At 45.1% G+C, this 20,734-nt stretch overlaps 2 protein-coding genes across 10 annotated transcripts in view; one reads left to right on the top strand and one right to left on the bottom strand.

The window, feature by feature from the left end:
• HEATR4 (HEAT repeat containing 4) overlaps nt 1-20,734 on the bottom strand; it is a 75,061-nt gene that overhangs the window by 50,940 nt on the left and 3,387 nt on the right. For 5 of the 7 annotated variants that reach the window (XM_059690973.1, XM_059691002.1, XM_059691027.1 and 2 more), the window contains 2 exons: nt 20,184-20,217; nt 16,385-16,503 (listed from right to left, as the gene is read on the bottom strand). The gene's annotated coding sequence lies outside the window, so the exon portion shown is untranslated. The remainder of the gene's footprint in view (nt 1-16,384; nt 16,504-20,183; nt 20,218-20,734) is intronic. The other 2 variants (XM_059691021.1, XM_059691012.1) reach the window with 1 other exon arrangement.
• Nucleotides 7,453-20,333, top strand: LOC132231646 (acyl-coenzyme A thioesterase 1). Of its 3 annotated transcripts, none has more exons than XM_059691161.1 (4): nt 7,453-7,518; nt 11,101-11,558; nt 17,015-17,217; nt 19,373-20,333. In XM_059691161.1, the coding sequence occupies exons 2-4, from the start codon at nt 11,102-11,104 to the stop codon at nt 19,946-19,948; spliced, it is 1,236 nt and encodes a 411-aa protein (XP_059547144.1). In that variant the 5' UTR covers nt 7,453-7,518; nt 11,101; the 3' UTR covers nt 19,949-20,333. The 3 variants fall into 3 exon arrangements, with proteins under 3 accessions (XP_059547144.1, XP_059547153.1, XP_059547133.1); XM_059691150.1 differs by having other exon boundaries at nt 7,467-7,518; nt 10,934-11,558; XM_059691170.1 differs by lacking the exon at nt 11,101-11,558 and having other exon boundaries at nt 7,459-7,518.

The following is a 20,734-nucleotide window of genomic DNA, read 5'->3' as shown; positions in this document are numbered from 1 at the left end:
ACTCCCTAGGGGACAATTTGCGTATTAGCCTTTTATTGTATAGGATTATCAAGGAATAGTTATCATCTCTCTCTCTATAAAAGGCTACTATGCTAAGTGTCCAACCGTCCAACCAGTCACTATGATGCACACTGACCACCAGGGGCAGCCGCTCAATGCAGGAGCTGCTGAGCTGCAGTGACTTGGCAGCAGCAGTTCTTGGGTGATGCACCCCAAAACCAGAGAGGAGGGAGCCAGATTGCTCGTGGGGCCATGCGATTTCACCTTCGGCCATGTGTTATGTTGTTGTTGGGCACTGTTGGTCCTGAATCTGGCTTACTGCACACGCGTTTGCGTTCCACACCCTATACAACAGCAAACCTTGGGGGTGTTGGAGAGCCAATTTCAGCTCGATCCCCGCAGGCCAGGCCGAGGGACCCCACCTGCCAGAGGGACCCCGCTCATTCCGCAGATGCCAGGGAGGGACCAGGGGAGGTTGGCTCCAGGGCATGTATGGCCCCTTTCACCCAGTCGCGCCCCGCTGACCACCTTCTAATTAATGTCCTTTCAATGTACATGAATCCATGCACTGGGTCACTAGTATCATATAAAAAGAAGAAAATACATGACAGATACATTTTGAAAAAGAATGGAGACAGGACAAATGTTATAAGGTTTGATCCAAAGAGGCTTGTCCTGGATGGATTTAGTCAGAAGATAAGTGTAAGGCCAGGTTCTGCACTTCCCAACCATGTTTCCTTGGGACTATTGTCCTTAGAAGGCAAGTCTGGGGTCCCACAGCTAGATGCACTGGGCACTTAGGGAACAGTTTAGTAGCATTGAGCTGTAGGCAATTAAAAGAGAAGGTGTATAGGCCCATCTGGATGGTTCAGTTGGTTGGACCATCGTCCAGTACACCAAAAAGGTTATGGGTACGATCCCTGGTCAGGGCACATACAGGAGGCAACCAATCAGTGTTTCTCTCTCTCTCTCTCTCTCTCTCTCTCTCTCTCTCTCTCTCATCAATGAACATATCCTCTGGTGAGGATTAAAGAAGGGGGAGGAGGAGGAGGGGGAGATGAAGGAGGAGAAGGAGAAGATGAAGCATAGAGAGGGAAGAAAATGCCTATGAACAGAGTTTGGAGACTCCATATTTATATTATCCAAATTTAAATGTTACCTGGACCAACATTGTGAGGCACAGTCCCCTCCCCCAACAAACAGCCCTTAAGAACCCAAAGCAGAGTGGCAGGTCTCAGGTGCCTTTGTGCATTGACAGCATAAGAAGTTGAATAAATGGCATCCTACAGTTATTCCAACCTGGCATAAGTGCAGACGAGGCCCTGCAATCTGGTAGGCAGCAACCACCAGCATTCTCTCTGCACTTTTAGGTACTTGGGTGGACAGACAGGTGTGGGGTGGGAAGGGTTAAACTACATGCCTTTAGTTAAAACCTGATGTAAGAATCTAAACTCAAAATGTGTGATGTCTCAGAAGTTCCCAATTTAGTTCCACTCTCTATTCACCTTCCCTGTTCCCTCCCCTCTCCTCCTGGGTCTGCTACTGTTATTCTGCAGAAACTGTTGACATGGGCTGAATAATATGTGTAAAAAGAGTAATATTTTGCTTTCTTCCTTCTGTTATTAAAGCAGTAGAAACTGCCACAGAAGAAAAGACTAAAAAGCAATAAACCTTAGCACACTTCATGTCTGAAAGCTTTAAAAAAGTAATAGTCTCACCTCCACCCATAGATTCTCAAGTTCTGAGGTAGCACCCAGAGGGCAGTCAGCTTCTGATAGTGTTTTTTATTTTTAACCTTTATTGTTGAAAGTATTACCTATGCCCCCTTTTTACTCCATTGACCCCTTCTAGCCCGCCCACACCCCTCACCCCAGGCCTTTACCACCCTATTGTCTGTGGCTTATGGATTATGTATATATATTTGCATACAAGTTCTTTAGTTGACCTCTTCCCACCCATCCTAGATATTGTTAAAGGACCCTCTGCATCAAGATCGGGGGTTTATTACACATTAAAGAAACCACAGCCCCAAGAGGTAGCTGTGGGATGTATAATGGAAGCTTGGTTGGTAGGGAGAGCAAGATCGGGGACTTGTTTCAAATCCCTTCTCTGCTGCCTCTTTCTCATCAGAAATTTTCCTTCATTTTTCCTCCCTCTGCTTTCTAATTCCCATTCCTAGCCATGCAATCACACACATATACTGCTGTCTCCTGAGATCACTGTGGAAACTCGGCCACAAAGGTGATCTGTTCCTACTCTTATCTTACAGATTTCAAAACCGAGGCCCAGAGAGGAGACGTGACTCAGATCATGGTACTGGCCCCTGAAGCAAGCCCCTTTTGACACCTAATCCAAAATCGTTTCATCTACTTTCATCTACTGTCTCTCATCATTCAGCTGAGCTAATAAACTCCTTTCAGACACCAGTAAAGCAGCAGTGTTTTGAAATTACCTTCAAAATAACCTCCCACAAGTCTTCAAAGGGAAGCAAGATTTTGCTTAAAACCTTCCTTAGTTTCCTATGTTCCAAACTGTTTACATTGGTTACTTGGCAGCCACCTCTTTAGAATTCCATGAGTCTACTCACAGAACCTGGGGGTTCAATCAGGGCTATTTTCAGTTATTTATTAAACTTCCTTCTTCGTGAGCTGAGCTTTTGGAAATTGCATTGATTGGTGACAAAATGGACTTCTTGGTCATTCTTTGAAAAATAAATCTTTTTAGCCCTAGCCAGTTTGGCTCAGTGGAAAGAGCAACAGCCTGTGAACCGAAGGGTCCTGGATTCAATTCTGGTCAGGGGCATGTACCGTGTTTGCAGGCTAGTCCTGGCCCTGGTCGGGACACGTGCAGAGGTAATCAATCTATGTGTCTCACATCAATGTTTCTGTGACTCTCCCTCTCCCTTCCATTCTTTCTAAAACTCAATGGAAAAATATCCTTAGGTGAGGATAGGAAGGAAGGAAGATGGAAGGAAGGGAGGGAGGGAGGGAGGGAGGGAGGGAGGGAGGGAGGGAGGGAGGGAGGGAGGGAGGGAGGAGGAAAAGGAAGGGAGGGAAGGGAAGGGAAGGGAAGGGAAGGGAAGGGAAGGGAAGGGAAGGGAAGGAAGGAAAACCTTTAGGTCTGTGTAGCTCAATATTTTCCCCCACAGGAGTTCTTAAGTCCTACAGAGTCGTGGCAGAGCAGGGAACACATGAACTCAGCTCTGGCATGCTTCAGTCGTTGGGGCCTTTTCCATTCTCCTTTCCTCTCTGTCCCTGCTTAATCTGCTTCCTTCACACAGTTCAATTCCACCTCCCCTGCTCCCCAGATCCTGGCTAGATTATCAACAAATTCTACTCTTTTTATAAGGGAACTCTTCATATCCTGTTTTGTTTTGTTTTTTAATCCTCACCAGGGGATTTATTTTTCCCATTGATTTCTAGAGAGAGTGAAAAGGAAGGAGGAGAGGGAGAGAGAGAGAGACAGAGAGAGACATGGACTTGAGAGAGACACATTGATTGGTTGCCTCCCAAACACACCCTTACTGGGGCTGCAGAACCTGCAACAGAGGTACCTGACCTTGAGCAGCAATTGAACCCAAGATCCTTGGCAGGCCGATGCTCTATCCACTGAGCCAAGCCGGCTAGCACCATATCCTGTATTTTTAATAGTAAAATTTCAGGCTTACAGGTAGTACTGGTTTTCAGAAGTCCTTTGTGAAAATAACTATCTGTCTTCACAGCAGGGAAGATTTCTGGGCATAAAGTTCTGTCTTTTCTTTTTTTTTGCAAAAGTTTTTATTGTCAGTAATAGCTGTAAACTTTATACAATAATCTATTTTATTAAGTTTATTGGTGTAACATTGGCTAATAAGTTTCAAGTGTACAATTCTATAATACATCATCCGTATATCGCATTGTGTGCTCACCACCCAAAGTCAAGTCTCTTTCCATCACCATATATTTGACTCCTTTACCCTCCTCAACCTAGGTTTTGTCTTTCTAGCTGACCTGGGACCATGCTATTCTGGCCATCTTGTCCTGATCAACCTGCCCACTGATTTTAGTACCTTAGCTCAGACCCTGGGACCCTTACAAAAGGGTTAGAGGGCATGTTCTTTGAAATGAAAAGACTAAAAGACTTTTTAAAAAATTAAATGTTAAAACCTTGGCTAAGGTTCCTAAAATTACACAGAATTACCACATGATCCAGCAATTCCACTCTGGGTATATACCCAAAAGAATTAAAAGCAGGGCTAATAGATATTTGTATACCCATGTTCATAGCAGCATATTCCCAATAGTCAAGAGGTATCCAACAATGGATGAGTGGAAAACAAAACGTGACATATATACAAGAGAATATTACTCAGCCTTAAAAAGGAATGAAATTCTTATATATGCTACACACATGGATAAACCTGGAAGTCATGCTACGTGAAATAAAGCCAGACACAAAAGGACAAATACTGAATGACTCCACTTACATGAGGTACCTAGAATAGTTAAATTTATAGATAGACAGTGGATTTACATGGGCTGGCAGGAGGGAGTGGGGAGGAATGGGGAGTTATCCTTTAATGGGTACAGAGTTTGTTTGGAGGATGAAATAGTTTAGGAGATGGATAGTGGTGATGGTTGCACAACAATGTAAATGTACTTAATTAACTATACATTTTAAAGTGGTAAACTTTGTGTATTAGCACAATTTTTTTAAAAACCCTATCTATATATATAAAAGCCTAAGTGACCAGACAACCTAACGACTGAACAACCAGCCGGCCAGTTGCTATGACACATACTGACCAGCAGGGGGCAGACGCTTAATGCAGGAGCTGCCCCCTGGTGGTCAGTGCACACCCACAGAGGGAGTGCAGCTCAGCTGACCAAGGGCGCCAGACACTGGGCTCATGGCTGGCCACTGCAGCCCAAAAACCATAGCGGAGTGGCAGTGTGGCAGGGGCGGTAGGCGCAGTGGGCCCAGGATGAGCAGGAGCGGAAGACAGGAGCAGCCAGCAGCATTGGACTGCCAGTTTCGGCCCAATCCCCGTAGGCCATGACGAGGGACTCCACCGGTGCACAAATCCGTGCATTGAGCCTCTAGTTCAGTGATGGCGAACCTATGACAAGCATGTCAGAGGTGACATGCGAACTCATTTTTTTGGTTGATTTTTCTTTGTTAAATGGCATTTAAATATATAAAATAAATACCAAAAATATAAATCTTTGTTTTACTATGGTTGCAAATATCAAAATTTCTATATGTGACACGGCACCAGAGTTAAGTTAGGGTTTTTCAAAATGCTGACACGCCAAGCTCAAAAGGTTCACCATCACTGCTCTAGTTCTATATAAGAGTTAATATGCAAATGGTCGTCATGCCCTCATGCCCTTGCGCTGGGGCCAGGGGACCTGAGGCTGGGCCTGGGGACCTGAGGCCACATCCCCCACCCCAGCGCAGGGGCCAAGGGTCCGAGGCCACACCCCTACCTGGTGGGGCTTGACAGGGTACCTGAGGCTGCGCCCCCCACTCAGTGGGGCTTGATGGGGGACCTGAGGCCATGTCCCCCGCCCTGCAGGGCTTGACGGGGGTGGGGCCAGCCAGGTCTGGGTCTCACGCGATTTCAAGGCGTGCAAAGGTGGGCGGGGACTTGACTCTGGGTCCCGTGGCACGCCCCAGACTCTGAAAGGAGGGAGATTTTCATATACATTTTACTGATTTTCTTTCATCTCTGACACTTCTATTATAGAGAAAGGGCAAATAACAATATTAAAATATTTCCTCTAATTAATTCCCTTTTAATGTGCACAAATATTGTGCACCGGGCCACTAGTTTAATACAAATAGCCATGGGGTTTTTTTCTGATAGAAATACTAGAAACACTAAAATTCCCACTCCTAACTACTGTACATGCATTCAACCATTGGTCCACTGACAAAATAATAGCATTCATGTACCAGTATTGGTAGGGAAATATTAATAAGGCTGCCAAGATTGCTTACCTCACTTGTCCCACTTATCCAAAATACAACCCAGGGAAGCCTGTTTGCCCTGCTCCTGGACATTTTAAGTTGCCTAATGGACCATTCAAGGTTTGACAAATGGATTTTATACAGCTTTCCTGCCACTTTGATAAAAATATATTTTAGGCCCCAGTCAGTGTGGCTCACTGGTTAGAGTGTCAGCTCTCCCACCAGAGGGTCACAGGTTCGATTCCCAGTCAAGAGCACATATCTGGGTTGCAGGTTCAATCCCTATCCGGGTTGTTTTTCTCTCTCTCTCCCTTTCACTTTTTCTAAAAATCAATGAAAAAAATATCCTGAGGTAAGGATTCACACACACCCACGCACACACACCCACCCACCCACACACACACACACACACACACACACACACATTTTTCCCTTAGTCATGGTGTGTCTGTTTTCTCACTGGACTGAAGCTTTTCCCTACTGCCTCCTCTGTGGCTGACATGCTTTTGGAAAAGATTATTCCTACCTGGGGAACCCTTCTTGAACTCCATAGTGATCGGAGAACCCATTTTAGCCATCAGGTGCTTTGACAAGTCTATGCCTCAACCTCAGGTTTAGTTGAATGCACTAATGGCATTATTAAGACTCAACTGGCAAAATTCGTAGAGACCCTCCAAGTACCTTGGCCAAAAGCATTGCCCTTGGTCCTTCTAAATCTCAGATTCATCCTCTTTGGAACTCATAAACTGTCACCCTTTGAGATAGTCACAGGACACCTAATGCTCCTGGTCCCTGCCTGTTTTGATCCACAGCTGATTAAAAGAAATATACTTCAATATTGTAAAAGCCTAACTGCCTCTATCAAAATTAACCATGTCCGGTGCACTCTCCCTCCTGGGAGCACATCCTTGCCTTTCCCTTCCACCTCTTCTTCCCCCCACAGGCATGCATCTCCGACCTAAACTCTAGGGGGCCCCAGGAAATTTGCAACCAGGGGAGCAATGGGCAGCAGCAGCTCATACCGAGCTAACCGCTTTGAACCTCTCCCAAAGACACCCTTTTCTCTGTCATTTCAGTGAACCAAAGCAGCCCACCCCACCTAGCCTCCCTCCTGTTACTTCCTCTACCCTAGGCCCTTCCTTGTTTCAGTGTCCCCAGCTTTAATAAACATACTCTCAAAATAAAATAGATAAATAAATAAATAAAAAGCCCTGGCCGGTGTGGGTCAGTTGGTTCCAGTTGGGGCACATGCCCCGGTTGTGGGTTGGATCCCCTGATAGGGTGCTTGCAGGAGGCAACAGATAGATGTTTCTTTCCCTTCCTCTCTCTAAAATCAATAAAAACATACTTAAATAATAATAATTCTATTAAAAAAACCAGAGTTGGCGCGAGGTCTGAACGTTGGCGGATGTTGTTCCCTGAGGCGTCTGGCACCCGACCCGGTCCAGCTGGTTAGGCCTCCTCAGCGGCCAGGAGGTGCACAGGCCCCCGGAAGGCCAGGGCTGTGGCCGGAGGACTGGACGCGGGGCGGCGGCGGCAGGGGCGCTGAAGGGGCGGAAAGCGCAGGTGGGCTGGTGGGAGCGGGAGGGTGTCTGGGGAGGGGGGCGGGGCAGTTGGGGGGCTGGGAGGTGATGAAAGTCAAGTCAGGGACTGAGAAAGGAACAGCTTTGGGAATTCATAGGCGATAGGGAGTGCAGTGTGAAGACGGGCGAAAAATGGAGTTTGGGGAGGGCGGAGAGGAAATGGGGCGGAAGGAAGGAAGACGGGAGGGATGTGGAGAGCCTGGGGCCCCGGGTTTCCAGGTACGGGGCGATGAGTGTGATCCCGCAGACTCCTAGGACCTCAGAGCCCCTGTGAGGCGGCAGGAGGAGAGGCTAAAGTGGTGGGCAAAGGGGGCAAGAGGAGCACCTAAAATAAATGTCAACATTAAAAATGAAAGAAAAGGGGGGAAAAAGAGAAAAGATTGACGTATTGGGAAGTTCTCATCCTGGAGGAGCTGCCAGCTTGCAGGCCATCTGAAGGAACCAGGACCTTGGGGGATGTGGGGGTTGGGGGGGGGAGGGGGGAAGGGAGCTGGCCTAATATTAATTGAGCATCCACTGGCTGCCAGATACTGTATTAAGTACTGAATATGCATTACACGTTTCATCACCCTTATGGGAATGAGGAAACCGAGGTTGATACTAGGAAGGACTGGAAATCACACCCAGGTTTGTCGCCTATGTAAGGTTCTATGTTAGTCATTACCAAGGAACAAAAGTATGACATAATCTTTAATGTTTATTGAGCATTTTATGCTGGGCATTGTGCTAAGTATTTCAAGTATGTTATCTTGTTCGGTACAACTCTATGTGGTAGGAAGAATACCAGTAATGATACAGACACTAAGGATTCTTGCTCTAAAGTGGCTTACAGTTTAAGGGGAAGAAAAGAGGTGCACTTTGCTGGAGTATTACATGTCTTACTATTTTTTAAAGTATATTTTTTATTTCAGAAAGGAAGGGAGGAGGATAAAGAGATAGAAACATCAACGATGAGAGAGAATCATTGATCAGCTGCCTCCTGCATGCCCCCCACTGGGGTTGAGCCCGAAACCTTGGCATGTGCCCTTTCCCCACGACCCTTCAGTCCACAGGCCCATGTTCTATCCATTGAGCCAAACGGGCTAGGGCTACATGTCTTATTAATGGCAGGTACTCACAAAAATGCAGTGATATAGATACTGCCATTATCTTTATTTTAAAGATGAAAAAAATGAGACTTAGGTTAAGAAATTTACTCAAATAAGCAAGGGTTCAAGCCCGATTCTTACTGCTGCAGAGGCCAGTGCTCTTACCCCTTACAAGGCAGAATAATAGGACCAGGTGAGCAGTTTCAAGGGAAATGTGACTTTGGAGACAAGAGAGATTATTATGATTTGGGATTAACAAGGAAGATTTAACTGAGCAGGATTTGAGATTAGCCAGGTGTGCTGAATTTGGGTAGTCTGGACAATAGTTTCAAGACCAGGTGGTTAACCTAATCTAAACCATGAGTGACAGTCTTTTCTGTGGGTGGCTACAGCTTGCTTGACTAAAACCAAATGAGTCCTGTTAATAAAATTTTTTTTAAACCATGTTCTGGTAGAGCAGTGGTTCTCAACCTTGGCTGCACATTAGAATCACCTGGGAATCTTTTTAAAATCCAGATTTCTGGGCCTCATCCTCCGGAAATTCTGTTTCTTTGTTACTAGCGTTGTGGTCTCACCCCATAACAAAGAAACAGAATTTCCGGAGGATGAGGCCCAGAAATCAGGATTTTAAAAAGATTCCCAGGTGATTCTAATGTGCAGCCAAGGCTGAGAACCACTGTGGTAGAGCAAGCTTCATAGTGCTTGCTCTCCAGGGAGACAGAGACCTTAAGCAACACCCTTTGCCCCTCCCAGGTCCATAAAGGAGCATTTCTCTGGACTTGCAGTGGTTTACCTTTAGACTGCATGTCTCAAATTACAAGTTTCTGTTGTTCCCGAATAAAGATATTTTGCTGGAGAAATATCTGGCTCTCTATTTTGTCAAATGTGAAATAAAATGAAGTCACTTGTGTTAAGGAGCTTTAAAATGGAGCCAAGAGGCCATTAAAGAAATGGGTCTTATGCACATCCTTACTGGACAGAACATGAACTTTTGAAATAGGCAAAACTATAAATATTCTAGGATGCTGTAAGAACACCTGCAACTCCTCACAGAGATAGCTTTAGCAATTAATTTTGTTTAGCCAAGGTTAGTTTTCTGGTGCCAGCATCAATTTAAATTCTTTATGAATGACTTATGCAAACTCTCCTTTTGCCTTTAAAAACCCCCTGACTTCTCTAGCAGACACTTTGGGTTGCTACCTGAATCAGTGCGCCCAGATTTGCAGCTCCTTTAAATCCCAAATAAATGCTTTTCTGTATTTTTGCCTCCTGACAATTTAGGTTACTAATTTGTTTGTTTAAAGTATAGGGGGCTTAAAGTATATACAGTTTGCAGATTTCTCTACTAAAAAGAATATGAAGTTATAAATGTAAAATCAAGTACAAGGTCTTGGAAGAGGCCTGAACTGAAGTTTGATGAAAAAAATCCACCACAGAGTAAAATCTATAATTTATGAAAAAGTAGGAAAAGGTTTTCACCTCACATCCAGGATGAGGAGGAGATACCATTTGCCTAGCAATAACATGAGAATCCAGTATATAACAATAATTGTTACCTCATTTGGCTGTTTTTGCTCACACAGTAATATGCCAGGCCCCTTAGATGTGGCATGGTGTGGAAGGTAATCATATGCACAAATACTACAAGCAAAATACCCCACTGCACGTTTTAAAAGACCTATGATTATTATCAACCAAGTGCTAAAACTCAATTCCAGCCCTGCACTAGTTAGCCATTAAGAGTGGGGTCTGGAGACGGCTTTGTGCAGGCTCCTTCAGGGGCAACCCTGGTACAATCCACTGCACAGGCCCAAGAGCTTTTGAGAGGCAGAACTAGGAAATTCTTTCCCCAAAAAAGGTGGGGGTTTTTCAGCCAGGAGGCTCTGAGCATGTTCATGTGTGTCTGATCTCTCTTGCTTTCAAAGATAGGCTACTGCCTCGCCGTTTTGGCTCAGTGGATAGACCACTGGCCTGCGGACTGAAGGGTTCCAGGTTCGATTCCTGTCTAAGACATGTACCTCCTTGCAGGCTCTATCCCTGGCCCTGGTCAGGCTTATGAGGGAGGCAACCAATTGATGTGTCTCTGTCTCACGTGGATAATTCTCTCTGTCTCTCCCCCTCCCTTCCACTCTCTCTAAAAATAAATGGGAAAATATCCTCCAGGGAGGGTTAACAACAACAAAAAAGTAGGCTACTGATTGGCAGGGCCAGTTTGAATTTAGCAGGCTGCCCTGGCCTATGGGGCGCTTAGCCTGCAGATGGGCGGCCTGCCATTAGAGGCTCTCAAACACCAGTTCTAACTTTCTCCAGATCCCCATTCAGTTGATCCGAGGTCTGAAATTAAGTCGCAAAAAGATGGCCTCATCTCTTGCTGTCCTGCGAGCGTCTGGACTCTGCGGACGGGGCCTGGGAAGTTGGGCACGGCCCAGAACTCCAAAGTTGAGTGCTAAAGTACCAGCTTCTTGGGCCCCTGCCAGGATGGCGGCGACCGTGACCTTGGAGCCCGCAGGCCGCAGCCGCTGGGACGAGCCTCTGCGCATCACTGTGAACGACCTGGCCCGGGGGCAGCCGGTCACGCTGCGAACATCCCTGCGCGACGAGAAGGGCGCGCTCTTCCGGGCCCACGCGTTCTACAGCGCGGATGACAGGGGCGAGCTGGACCTGGCGCGCGCGCCCGCGCTGGGCGGCAGCTTCGCCGGGCTGGAGCCCATGGGGCTCTTCTGGGCCATGGAGCCCGAGAAGCCCTTCCTGCGGCTGGTGAAGCGGGACGTGCAGACGCCTTTCGCCGTGGAGCTGGAGGTGCTCGATGGCCACGAGCCCGAGGGAGGGCGGCTCCTCGGCCGGACGGTGCACGAGCGCGATTTCCTTGCACCTGGGGTGCGGCGGGAGCCGGTGCGCGCGGGCCGGGTGCGCGCCACGCTCTTCCTGCCGCCAGGTGAGTGACAACGCTTCAAATTTTTTTTTTTTCTTTTTGCCTCATCCGCTTTTACTGAGAGGGTGGAGTTGGCTCCCAATGTTCCAGAGGTCCGTGGGGCCTTAACATGTCAAGGCGACAGGAATGGAATGTAAGGCTGGCTGGGAGGTGGCTCTGCCCGCTGCAAAACTGCGAGGTCAATTAAAAGATATCCTGTCCTCCAGAGTGGCGCCCCAATTCCCCAATGGGCCCTGCTCTGTGTGTGACAGGGGGCGGGGCCACAACCTCCCTATCTGCCCAGCTCTGTTCATGACAGGGGAAGGCACCCCAACCCCCTGATCAGCCCTGCTCTGTGCCTGATAGGGGGGAGCTCCCCAACCCCCTGATCACCCTGCGGCTCTGTGTGTGACAGGGTGCAGGGCCCCAACCCCCCCCCCCCACCCCCCCTCACGGGCCCTGCTCTGTGTGTAACAGGGTAGAGCCATAACCTCCCCATCGGCCCTGCCCTGAGTGTGACAGTGGCGGCTCCCCAACCCCCTGATCAGCCCTGCTGTGTGTGTGATGGGGTAGAGCAGCCGTGGGCAAACTACAGCCCGGGGGCCAGATCCGGCCCGTTTGAAATGAAAGAAACTAAAAAAAAAAAAAGACCGTACCCTTTTATGTAATGATGTTTACTTTGAATTTATTAGTTCACACAAACACTCCATCCATGCTTTTGTTCCAGCCCTCCAGTCCAGTTTAAGAACCCATTGTGGTCCTCGAGTCAAAAAGTTTGCCCACCCCTGGGGTAGAGCCATAACCTCCCCATCGGCCCTGCCCTGAGTGTGACAGGGTGCGGCGCCCCAACCCCCTGATCCACCCTGCTCTGTGTGTGACAGGGTGCGGTGCCCCAACTCCCCTATCGGCCCTACTCTGTGAGTGACAGGGGGGAGCTCCCCAACCCCCTGATGGGCCCTGCTCTGTGACAGGGGGCAGCGCCCCAACCCCCTGATTGGCTCTGCTGTGTGTGTGACAGGGGGTGGCGCCGCAACCTCCCCATCGACCCTGCCTTGAGTGTGACAGGGGGCGGTGCCCCAACCCCCCAATAAGCCCTACCCTGAGTGTGACTGAGGGTGGCATCGCAACCTCCCGATCCGCCCTGCTCTGTGCATGACAGGGGGCAGCGCCCCAACTCCCCAATCAGCCCTACTCTGAGCCTGACCAGGGGCTGCACCTAGGGATTAGGCCTGCCCTCTGCCACCCGGGAGCAGGCCTAAGCCAGCAGGTCGTTATCTCCCGAGGGGTCCCAGACTGCAAGAGGACACAGGCCGGGCTGAGGGACCCCCCCTCTTCCCTCCCGAGTGCACAAATTTTTGTGCACCAGGCCTCTAGTCCTATATAATAAAAGCCTTATATGCTAAGTGTTCCACCATTGCACCAGTTGCTATGATGTGCACTGACCACCAGGGGGCAGACACTCCCACCCATAGGTTAGCTTGCTGCTGGGGTCTGGCGGATGGGGACTGGGCGAGCTGGGCTGGACACACCCTGGAGCCCTCCCACGGTCCCTCTCTGGCCGTGCACCAGTGGGGTCCCTTGGCCTGGCTGCACCCTCTCACAATCCAGGACCCCTCTGGGGATGTTGGAGAGCCGGTTTTGGCCAGATCCCCACAGGCCAGGCCAAGAGACCCCACTGGTACATGAATCCCTGCACTGGCCTCTAGTAAGTATATAAGTTCTTTGGTTTATCTCTTCTCATCCCAGTCCCACAATGAGGTGTGTCAATCTGTTCCATGCCTCCATGCTTTGGGTCTTATTTTGTTGGTCAATTCATTTTATTCATTAGATTCCACAAATAAGTGATATTTGTCTTTCTCAGATTGACTTATTTCACTTAGCATAATATTTTTCCAGACAGTTGTAATTTTTAAAAAACCATTTATAGGAAGTTTCAAATTTTTAATTTCTTACAGGTTTCTCAATTTTACAACTTTGCTAATAATTCCCACCATATATATATATATATATATATTTTAAATATGTTTTTATTGATTTTTAGAGAGAGAGGGAGAGGGAGAAATAGAAACATCAATTAGAGAGAAACATCATCGATTGGCTGCCTCCTGCACAGCCTCTACTGGGGAGTCCGAAAACTGGGTATGTGCCCTGACAGGAAATTGAACTGGTGACCTCTTGGTTCCTGGGTCAAGGCTCAACCCCTGAGCCATACAGGCCAGGCTCCCACAGTATATATATTAAGGTTTAAGAAAATTAGCATGAAGGAGGAAGGCCTCTTGCTATTAACTGGAAATCTTTTGAAATTATTGGATAATTTTTCCATTACATAAAAAGCAATTGGCCAATGAAAAAATAAAAAGATGCTTTATCCTGCCCTAACCAAGTGGTTCAGTTGGTTGGAGTATCGTCCGGTACACCAAATGGTTGCGGGTTCTATTCTCAATCAGGGCATATTCCTAGGTTGAGCGTTTGGTCCCAATCGGGGAGAGTATGGGAGGCAACAAACCAATATTTCTCTCTCAAATCACTTCTTGTTCTCTCTCTTTCTCTCTTCCTTCCTCTCTAAAATCAAATATGTCCTCGGTGAGGATTTTTTTTAAAAAAAAGATACTTATATAGCTCTAACCGGTTGGCTCAGTGGATAGAGCGTTGGCCTGCGGACTCAAGGGTCCCAGGTTCGATTCCAGTCAAGGGCATGTACCCTGGTTGCGGGCACATTTCCCGTAGGGAGTGTGCAGGAGGCAGCTGATCGATGTTTCTCTCTCATCAATGTTTCTAACTCTCTATCCCTCACCCTTCCTCTCTGTAAAAAAATCAATAAAATATATTTAAAACAAAGATACTTATACTATTAGGAATCAGGGAAATGCAAAATAAAACTATACATTTCAAACCCTCAAAATTTAGAAGTCTAATATTATCAATTGTTAATAAGTATTTAGAGGAAAAGGAGTTCACACTGCTAAAAGGAATATATTCATCTACTCCTGGAAAAAAATTTTGTTGTTGTTAATCTTCACTGAGGATATTTTTTCCATTTATTTTTTCTTTAAGCAAGTGGAAGGGAGGGAGGTATCAGGAGGGAGAGAAAGAGAGAAACATCCATGTGAGCGAGACACATCAATTGGCTGCCTTCTATACATGCCCCAATCAGGGCCAGGGATTGAACCTGCATTGCAGGTACGTGACCTTGACTGGCATTCAAATCTGAGACCCTTCAGTCCACAAGCCAACACTAACCACTGAACAACTGACCAGGGCTGGAAATAATTTTTTTAAATATTTTTTATATATCTTTATTGCTTTCAGAGAGGAAGGGAGAGATAGAAACATCAATGATGAGAGAGAATCATTGATTGGCTGCCTCCTGCACGCCCCACACTGGGTATTGAGCCTGCAACCTGGGCATATACCATGACCAGGAATTGAACCATGACCTCCTGGTTCATAGGTCAATGCTCAACCACTGAGCCACACTGGCTGGTCAAGAAAACAATTTTTTTCTTACAAAGTTGACTATATCAGTCTACTCCTGGTTCATGTGCACCAAGAAGTATTGTTTGTAAGAGCAAAAACAACTGCAAACATTCCAAATGTCCAAAAACAATAAAAATGATAAATTACAGCAGCAAAATACTTGAACTACAGCCACAAGAGTCAACATGAATGAACTTCAAAAACTGTTGAAAGAAACAATCAAATTCCAGAATACATTCAATTTCATTCCATGTAGATAAAATTCAAAAAATAGGCACAATAAACAAAATACTGTTTAACACACACACACATAAGTGGTAATATGGTAAAGAAAATCAAGAGAATAAAAGCCAAGACAGTGGAAAGAAAGGTAAGGAGCACAGATATTCAGGGGCCTTTGATGCTCAGTACTGAGTTTTTTAAAATTGTAGCTATAAAGTGTTTGCTTTATTATTATTCTTTAAATTTTGCACGTTAAATACAAGCTTTTTCTGTAAATTTGAAAGTACCCAGGAAATGGAATCATACAGTGTATGTACCCTTTTGTCTAGCATAATGCATTTGCTATTCATTTGTGTTGCTCGATGTATCTTGTTTTTTAGTAGTACTCCATTATATGGTTGTTTATCCACTCACCACTTGAAGGACATTTGGGTTTCAAATTTTTGAAGATTATGAATAACGTCACTACAAACACTTGCATACAAGTTTTTGTGTGGACACAAATTTTCATTTCTCCTTGGCAAATATACCTAGGAGTGAGATTGCTAGATCATATGGTAAGTTTATGTTTAACTTTATATGAAACTGCCCAACTGTTTTTCAAAGTGGCTGTATAATTTTGCATTTTCACCAGCAATGTATGAGGGTTCCAATTGCTCTGCACTCTCGCTAGCATTTGGCGTTGTCAATTTTGGGGGAGATGGCAATGATTTTGCTGTTTTCATTGTCTGTAAATTATTTTTAACCGCAAAGTAATACATAATTTTTGTAAAAATCTGTGGGGCTTTGAGGCTCTGAGTATAGAGGGGAATGTGGATTTAGTCTATGCCATTGTCTGGATCTCTAAAGACCAAGGGTCTTTCAGCATTTCTAATTATGAAGAAAACTTTGACATTACCAAGTAGGCAACAATTGGCTTTTGACATCACTGTAGTGCAAGCATGTCAAACTCACGGCCCACGGGCCACATGCAGCCCACAACGAATATTTTTGCGACACAGCTAATATAACGGTATGTAAGAAATGTTTTAATACAAATTTCATAACTTAATTTTTACAGTATCCTGTTATACATAATTATTAATAACAAACTGCAATGTTCACTAGTGACTGATTACTATAATCATGTTGCATTCATTTCCCTTACTCACCTTACGTGCAGGCGCACCATTTCTCTCCACTAATATTAGCAGCAAATACTTTAGCAGCCGATTGCCATGTCATTAATCTTGGCCTGACTTGTTTGGTGTGCGCAACAGGAAATATTTCGCTTTTGGAGAACAAGAAAAATAGGTTTATTTGTGTTACGCTTATTAATCTGTGCAGTTATTCAGTGTCTGGTAAGTTAATGTTCAAGAAAAAATATTTTTATTAAAATGTTCTATTTTATGTTAACCATTACTCATTTATTTCAGCCCTTTGTATTCAGCATGTCTCTATCGAAATAAACCTACATTTCTATGAAAATTGACGCTTTTTTTTTTTGCAGCCTACATAAACTTAAACCTTGTTTATTTGGCCCGTGTTAGCCTTTGAGTTTGACATGCCTGCTGTAGAGTTTCAGTAATAGCCTGGCTGATGTGGCTCGGTTGAGTGTCCTTCCACACACCAGATCATAGGTCATGGCACATGTCCAGGTGGTGGGCTTGTAGGGGGTGTGCAAGAGGCAGCCAATAAATATTTCTATCTCTCCCTCTCTCCCTTCTTGTCTCTCTAAAATTAATTTTTTTAAAAAAAGTGTTTCAAGAATAGTTTAGTTTTGTGTTTTGTTTCTTTCAAAGAACCTGGACCCTTTCCTGGGATTGTGGACATTTTTGGAGTTGGAGGTGGCCTTCCAGAATATCGAGCTAGTCTACTGGCTGGGAAGGGTTTTGCTGTGATGGCTCTGGCTTATTATGGCTATGAAGACCTCCCCAAGAGCATAGAAACCCTCCACCTAGAGTACTTTGAAGAAGCTGTGAACTACCTGCTTAATCACCCTCAGGTTGGAATTTCTCTAAGTTTTGTGGTCTACATATCAGGTCTCCTCTTCATAAATGCCCTTGGTTTTTAAGAACTTGACTAATTCATGACAGCCACTCCTTACCACAACATACCACCTTTTATAGTCACTTCCCATGTTTCTATACAATCATATTTTACTATGACATATTTCCTACTAGTAAAGAAGTTCTTAGTTGGCATTATGGAATTTTAAATTCTAGTGGCTTATAATAAGCTCCAACACATCTGAGAACCCTTCCTGTGTTTGACACAGGAAGTAGAGGGGAGGGGGGAAAGGAATCACTGCCTCCAGCTGGCCCCAGTTGAATGTACCAGAGCAGCGGTTCTCAACCTGTGGGTCACGACCCCTTTGGTGGTCGAACGACCCTTTCACAGGGGTCGCCTAAGACCATCCTGCATATCAGATATTTACATTACGATTCATAACAGTAACAACATTACAGTTATGAAGTAGCAACAGAAATAATTTTATGGTTGGGTCACAACATGAGGAACTGTATTTAAAGGGCCAGAAGGTTGAGAACCACTGTACCAGAGGAACAGAAGATTAATTTACAATTCAGTTAGAGCTCATGATAAATGGAAGTATAGGAGCTCTTAGAAAAAGTGATACAGTATAGTAGAATCAGAATAAGACGTGGATAGAGAAAAGTTAAATTTGAGTTTTGATTTCACCAAATACTAGCTTCGGGGTTAGTTTATGTTTCCTCCTTTGAAAAATTGGGATAATAATATCATTTAATTCCTAGCACTTTCATGAGGAATACATATTTGAAACCAATCAAAACTGCTGTTTTAGAAGCCATGAGAAGAAAAAAGAACTGCTGTTCAGAGGTCAAATGGCCATTCAAAATACAGGATTTTGGTAACTATGACAAGATCAGTCCTTGTAGAATCTGCAAATCCAAATTACCCTGGAGGAGACTAAGTAGAGATTAGAAGACAAGAAAGGGAACAACTACAAATAACTTTCTCCACAATTTTGCTGTGAAAGACAAAACTATGGCAGAGTAGCTTTGAGGGTCAAGGAATTTTTTATTAAAATGTAAGAGTTACTACCGCATGAAGCACGCTGACGGGAATGAGCCAGGAGAGAAGAACATTATGAAGGAGGAGAAAGAGAGAAGTAGTTGTAGGAGCAAAGACTATGAGAATGAGAGTGGATGGGATCCCAAACCAAGCAGAGGGATGGCCTTTGATAAAACAGAGATACTTCTGGAACCAGGAAGGAAGGCAGAGAGCTTCAATTCATTCAGAACTAAGAAGACTTGGCAGGGGAAATGAGGAAGAGTTCCTACTGGACAGCTCCTATTTTCTCCATGAAGTGTGAAGAGCTGAAACTGAAGGGGAATCGAGAGGGGTTCAAGAGGCTTGAGCAAACAGGAGAAGGTACGAAACTGTCACTGGAGAAGTGAAAAGCAAACACAGTGAAGTGTGGCAGAGGTGATGGGCAGTATGAATGCATATTTGAAATTTGTGGTCATGAAAGTAAAGATTTGCCAGCACAAATGTGTATTTTTTCCCTTCAATGTTTATTTGTACAAATGCAGGCCTAGAGGAAGTGAAGGTGGACTTAACCAAGGTTATCACTTTTCCAAGAAAGTATGACCAAAGGAAGAAAGGTATTAGCTAAGGGAGGGATAATAACAATGAAGTTTGAAATCTAAACTGGATGAGGTAGGAAATGAACATGAGAGAGATACTGATAGAAAAAAAAAAAAGGTAGTCAAGGTCTCAAAGAAATGGAAGCAGGTGGTACTAAAATGGCTGAACAGAAGTATTTAAGATGGTGATTAGCGAGTAGAATGCTTGCAGCTGAGATTTTGGAGATGAGGTATTTATTGATGATGACTTGGTTAAGGTTATGACAATGGGAATGGGTGGCTGAAGTGGGGTAGGAAAAAAGTGATTGGAAGTATGGAGGTCAAGGACTGAGAGGCTAAAGTCACCAACAATGGTGATGGAGAAATGGTGGAAGGGAAGATAGAAAGAAGGAATAAGTAAATATCCTAGTTTGCAAACCTTGGTAAATGACAGAGCCCAGATTAGGCGCAGTTCCAACTGACTTCCAATTCCAGGCACTGCTCACCAGACTGATTCATGGGCTCATTATTATTCCTCTGTCCTTATCTCAGGTAAAGGGCCCAGGAGTTGGGCTGCTTGGGATTTCTAAAGGAGGTGATCTCTGCCTCTCCATGGCCTCGTTCCTGAAGGGCATCACTGCTGCAGTCATCATCAATGGCTCCGTGGCCAATGTCGGAGGAGCCTTACACTACAAGGAGGAGACCTTGCAGCCTCTAGGTTTCGACCAAAACCGAATCAAGGTCACCAAAGACGGCTTTGCAGACATTGTGGATGTCCTGAACAGCCCTTTGGAAGGACCCGACCAGAAGAGTTTCATTCCTGTGGAAAGGTCTGAGAGCACCTTCCTGTTCCTTGTAGGTCAGGATGACCACAACTGGAAGAGTGAATTCTTTGCTAATGAGGCCTCTAAACGCTTACAGGCCCATGGTAAGGAGAAGCCGCAGATAATCTGTTACCCAGGAGTGGGGCACTACATTGAGCCTCCTTACTTCCCCCTGTGCCGGGCCTCCCTGCACTCCCTGTTGGGCACAAATGTCATCTGGGGGGGAGAGCCCAGGGCTCATGCCATGGCCCAGGTGGATGCTTGGAAGCAACTCCAGATTTTTTTCCACAAACACTTGGGATAATCCCACCAACACTGTAATCTTTTATTTGTGTGGCATCTCTGATGTTAATTTATCCTGGGAACCGTGGTTGCAATTAGTGTGTAAATGTAGTTTTTTTTCTTTTTAATAAATACTTAGTTTTTCCTTCCTTACTGTTAAAATGAACTTGCCAATGAATTTTCAAGATTTTTGTCAACTACATGCCTTTTCAGTTGTTTAGGAGGAAAAGAAAACATAACAGATGGACAAGGCATACCTTTCAGTCTCTCCCAACACACAAGGCTTTAGTTCTGAAAGGAAAAGTGAGAATACTGATTAATAGTGACTTGTACATAATTGATGCTCAGTAATTATTTAATTATTTACTATTACTTGTTGAATTTGTTTAATCCTATATAATAAAAGCCTAATATGCCAAAACCAGTTTGGCTCAGTGGATAGAGCGTCGGCCTGCGGACTGAAAGGTCCCGGGTTCGATTCCGGTCAAGGGCATGTACCTGGGTTGCGGGCACATCCCCAGTAGGAGATGTGCAAGAGGCAGCTAATTGATGTTTCTCTCTCATCGATGTTTCTAACTCTCTATCTCTCTCTCCCTTCCTCTCTGTAAAAAAATCAATAAAATATATTAAAAAATAAAAATAAAAAAAAAAATAAAAGCCTAATATGCTAAGATCCGGTTATCCAGTCATCCGTTCAACCAATCAAAACATAATATGCTAATGATATGCTAAGGCCACTCAACCACTCATTATGACATGCACTGACCACCAGGGGGCAGATGCTCTAACTGGTAGGTTAGCTTGCTGC

This window comes from Myotis daubentonii, chromosome 1, assembly GCF_963259705.1.
Source record: "Myotis daubentonii chromosome 1, mMyoDau2.1, whole genome shotgun sequence".
NCBI classification, from domain to species: domain Eukaryota; kingdom Metazoa; phylum Chordata; class Mammalia; order Chiroptera; family Vespertilionidae; genus Myotis; species Myotis daubentonii.
This window is presented reverse-complemented; position numbering and strand designations above follow the sequence as displayed.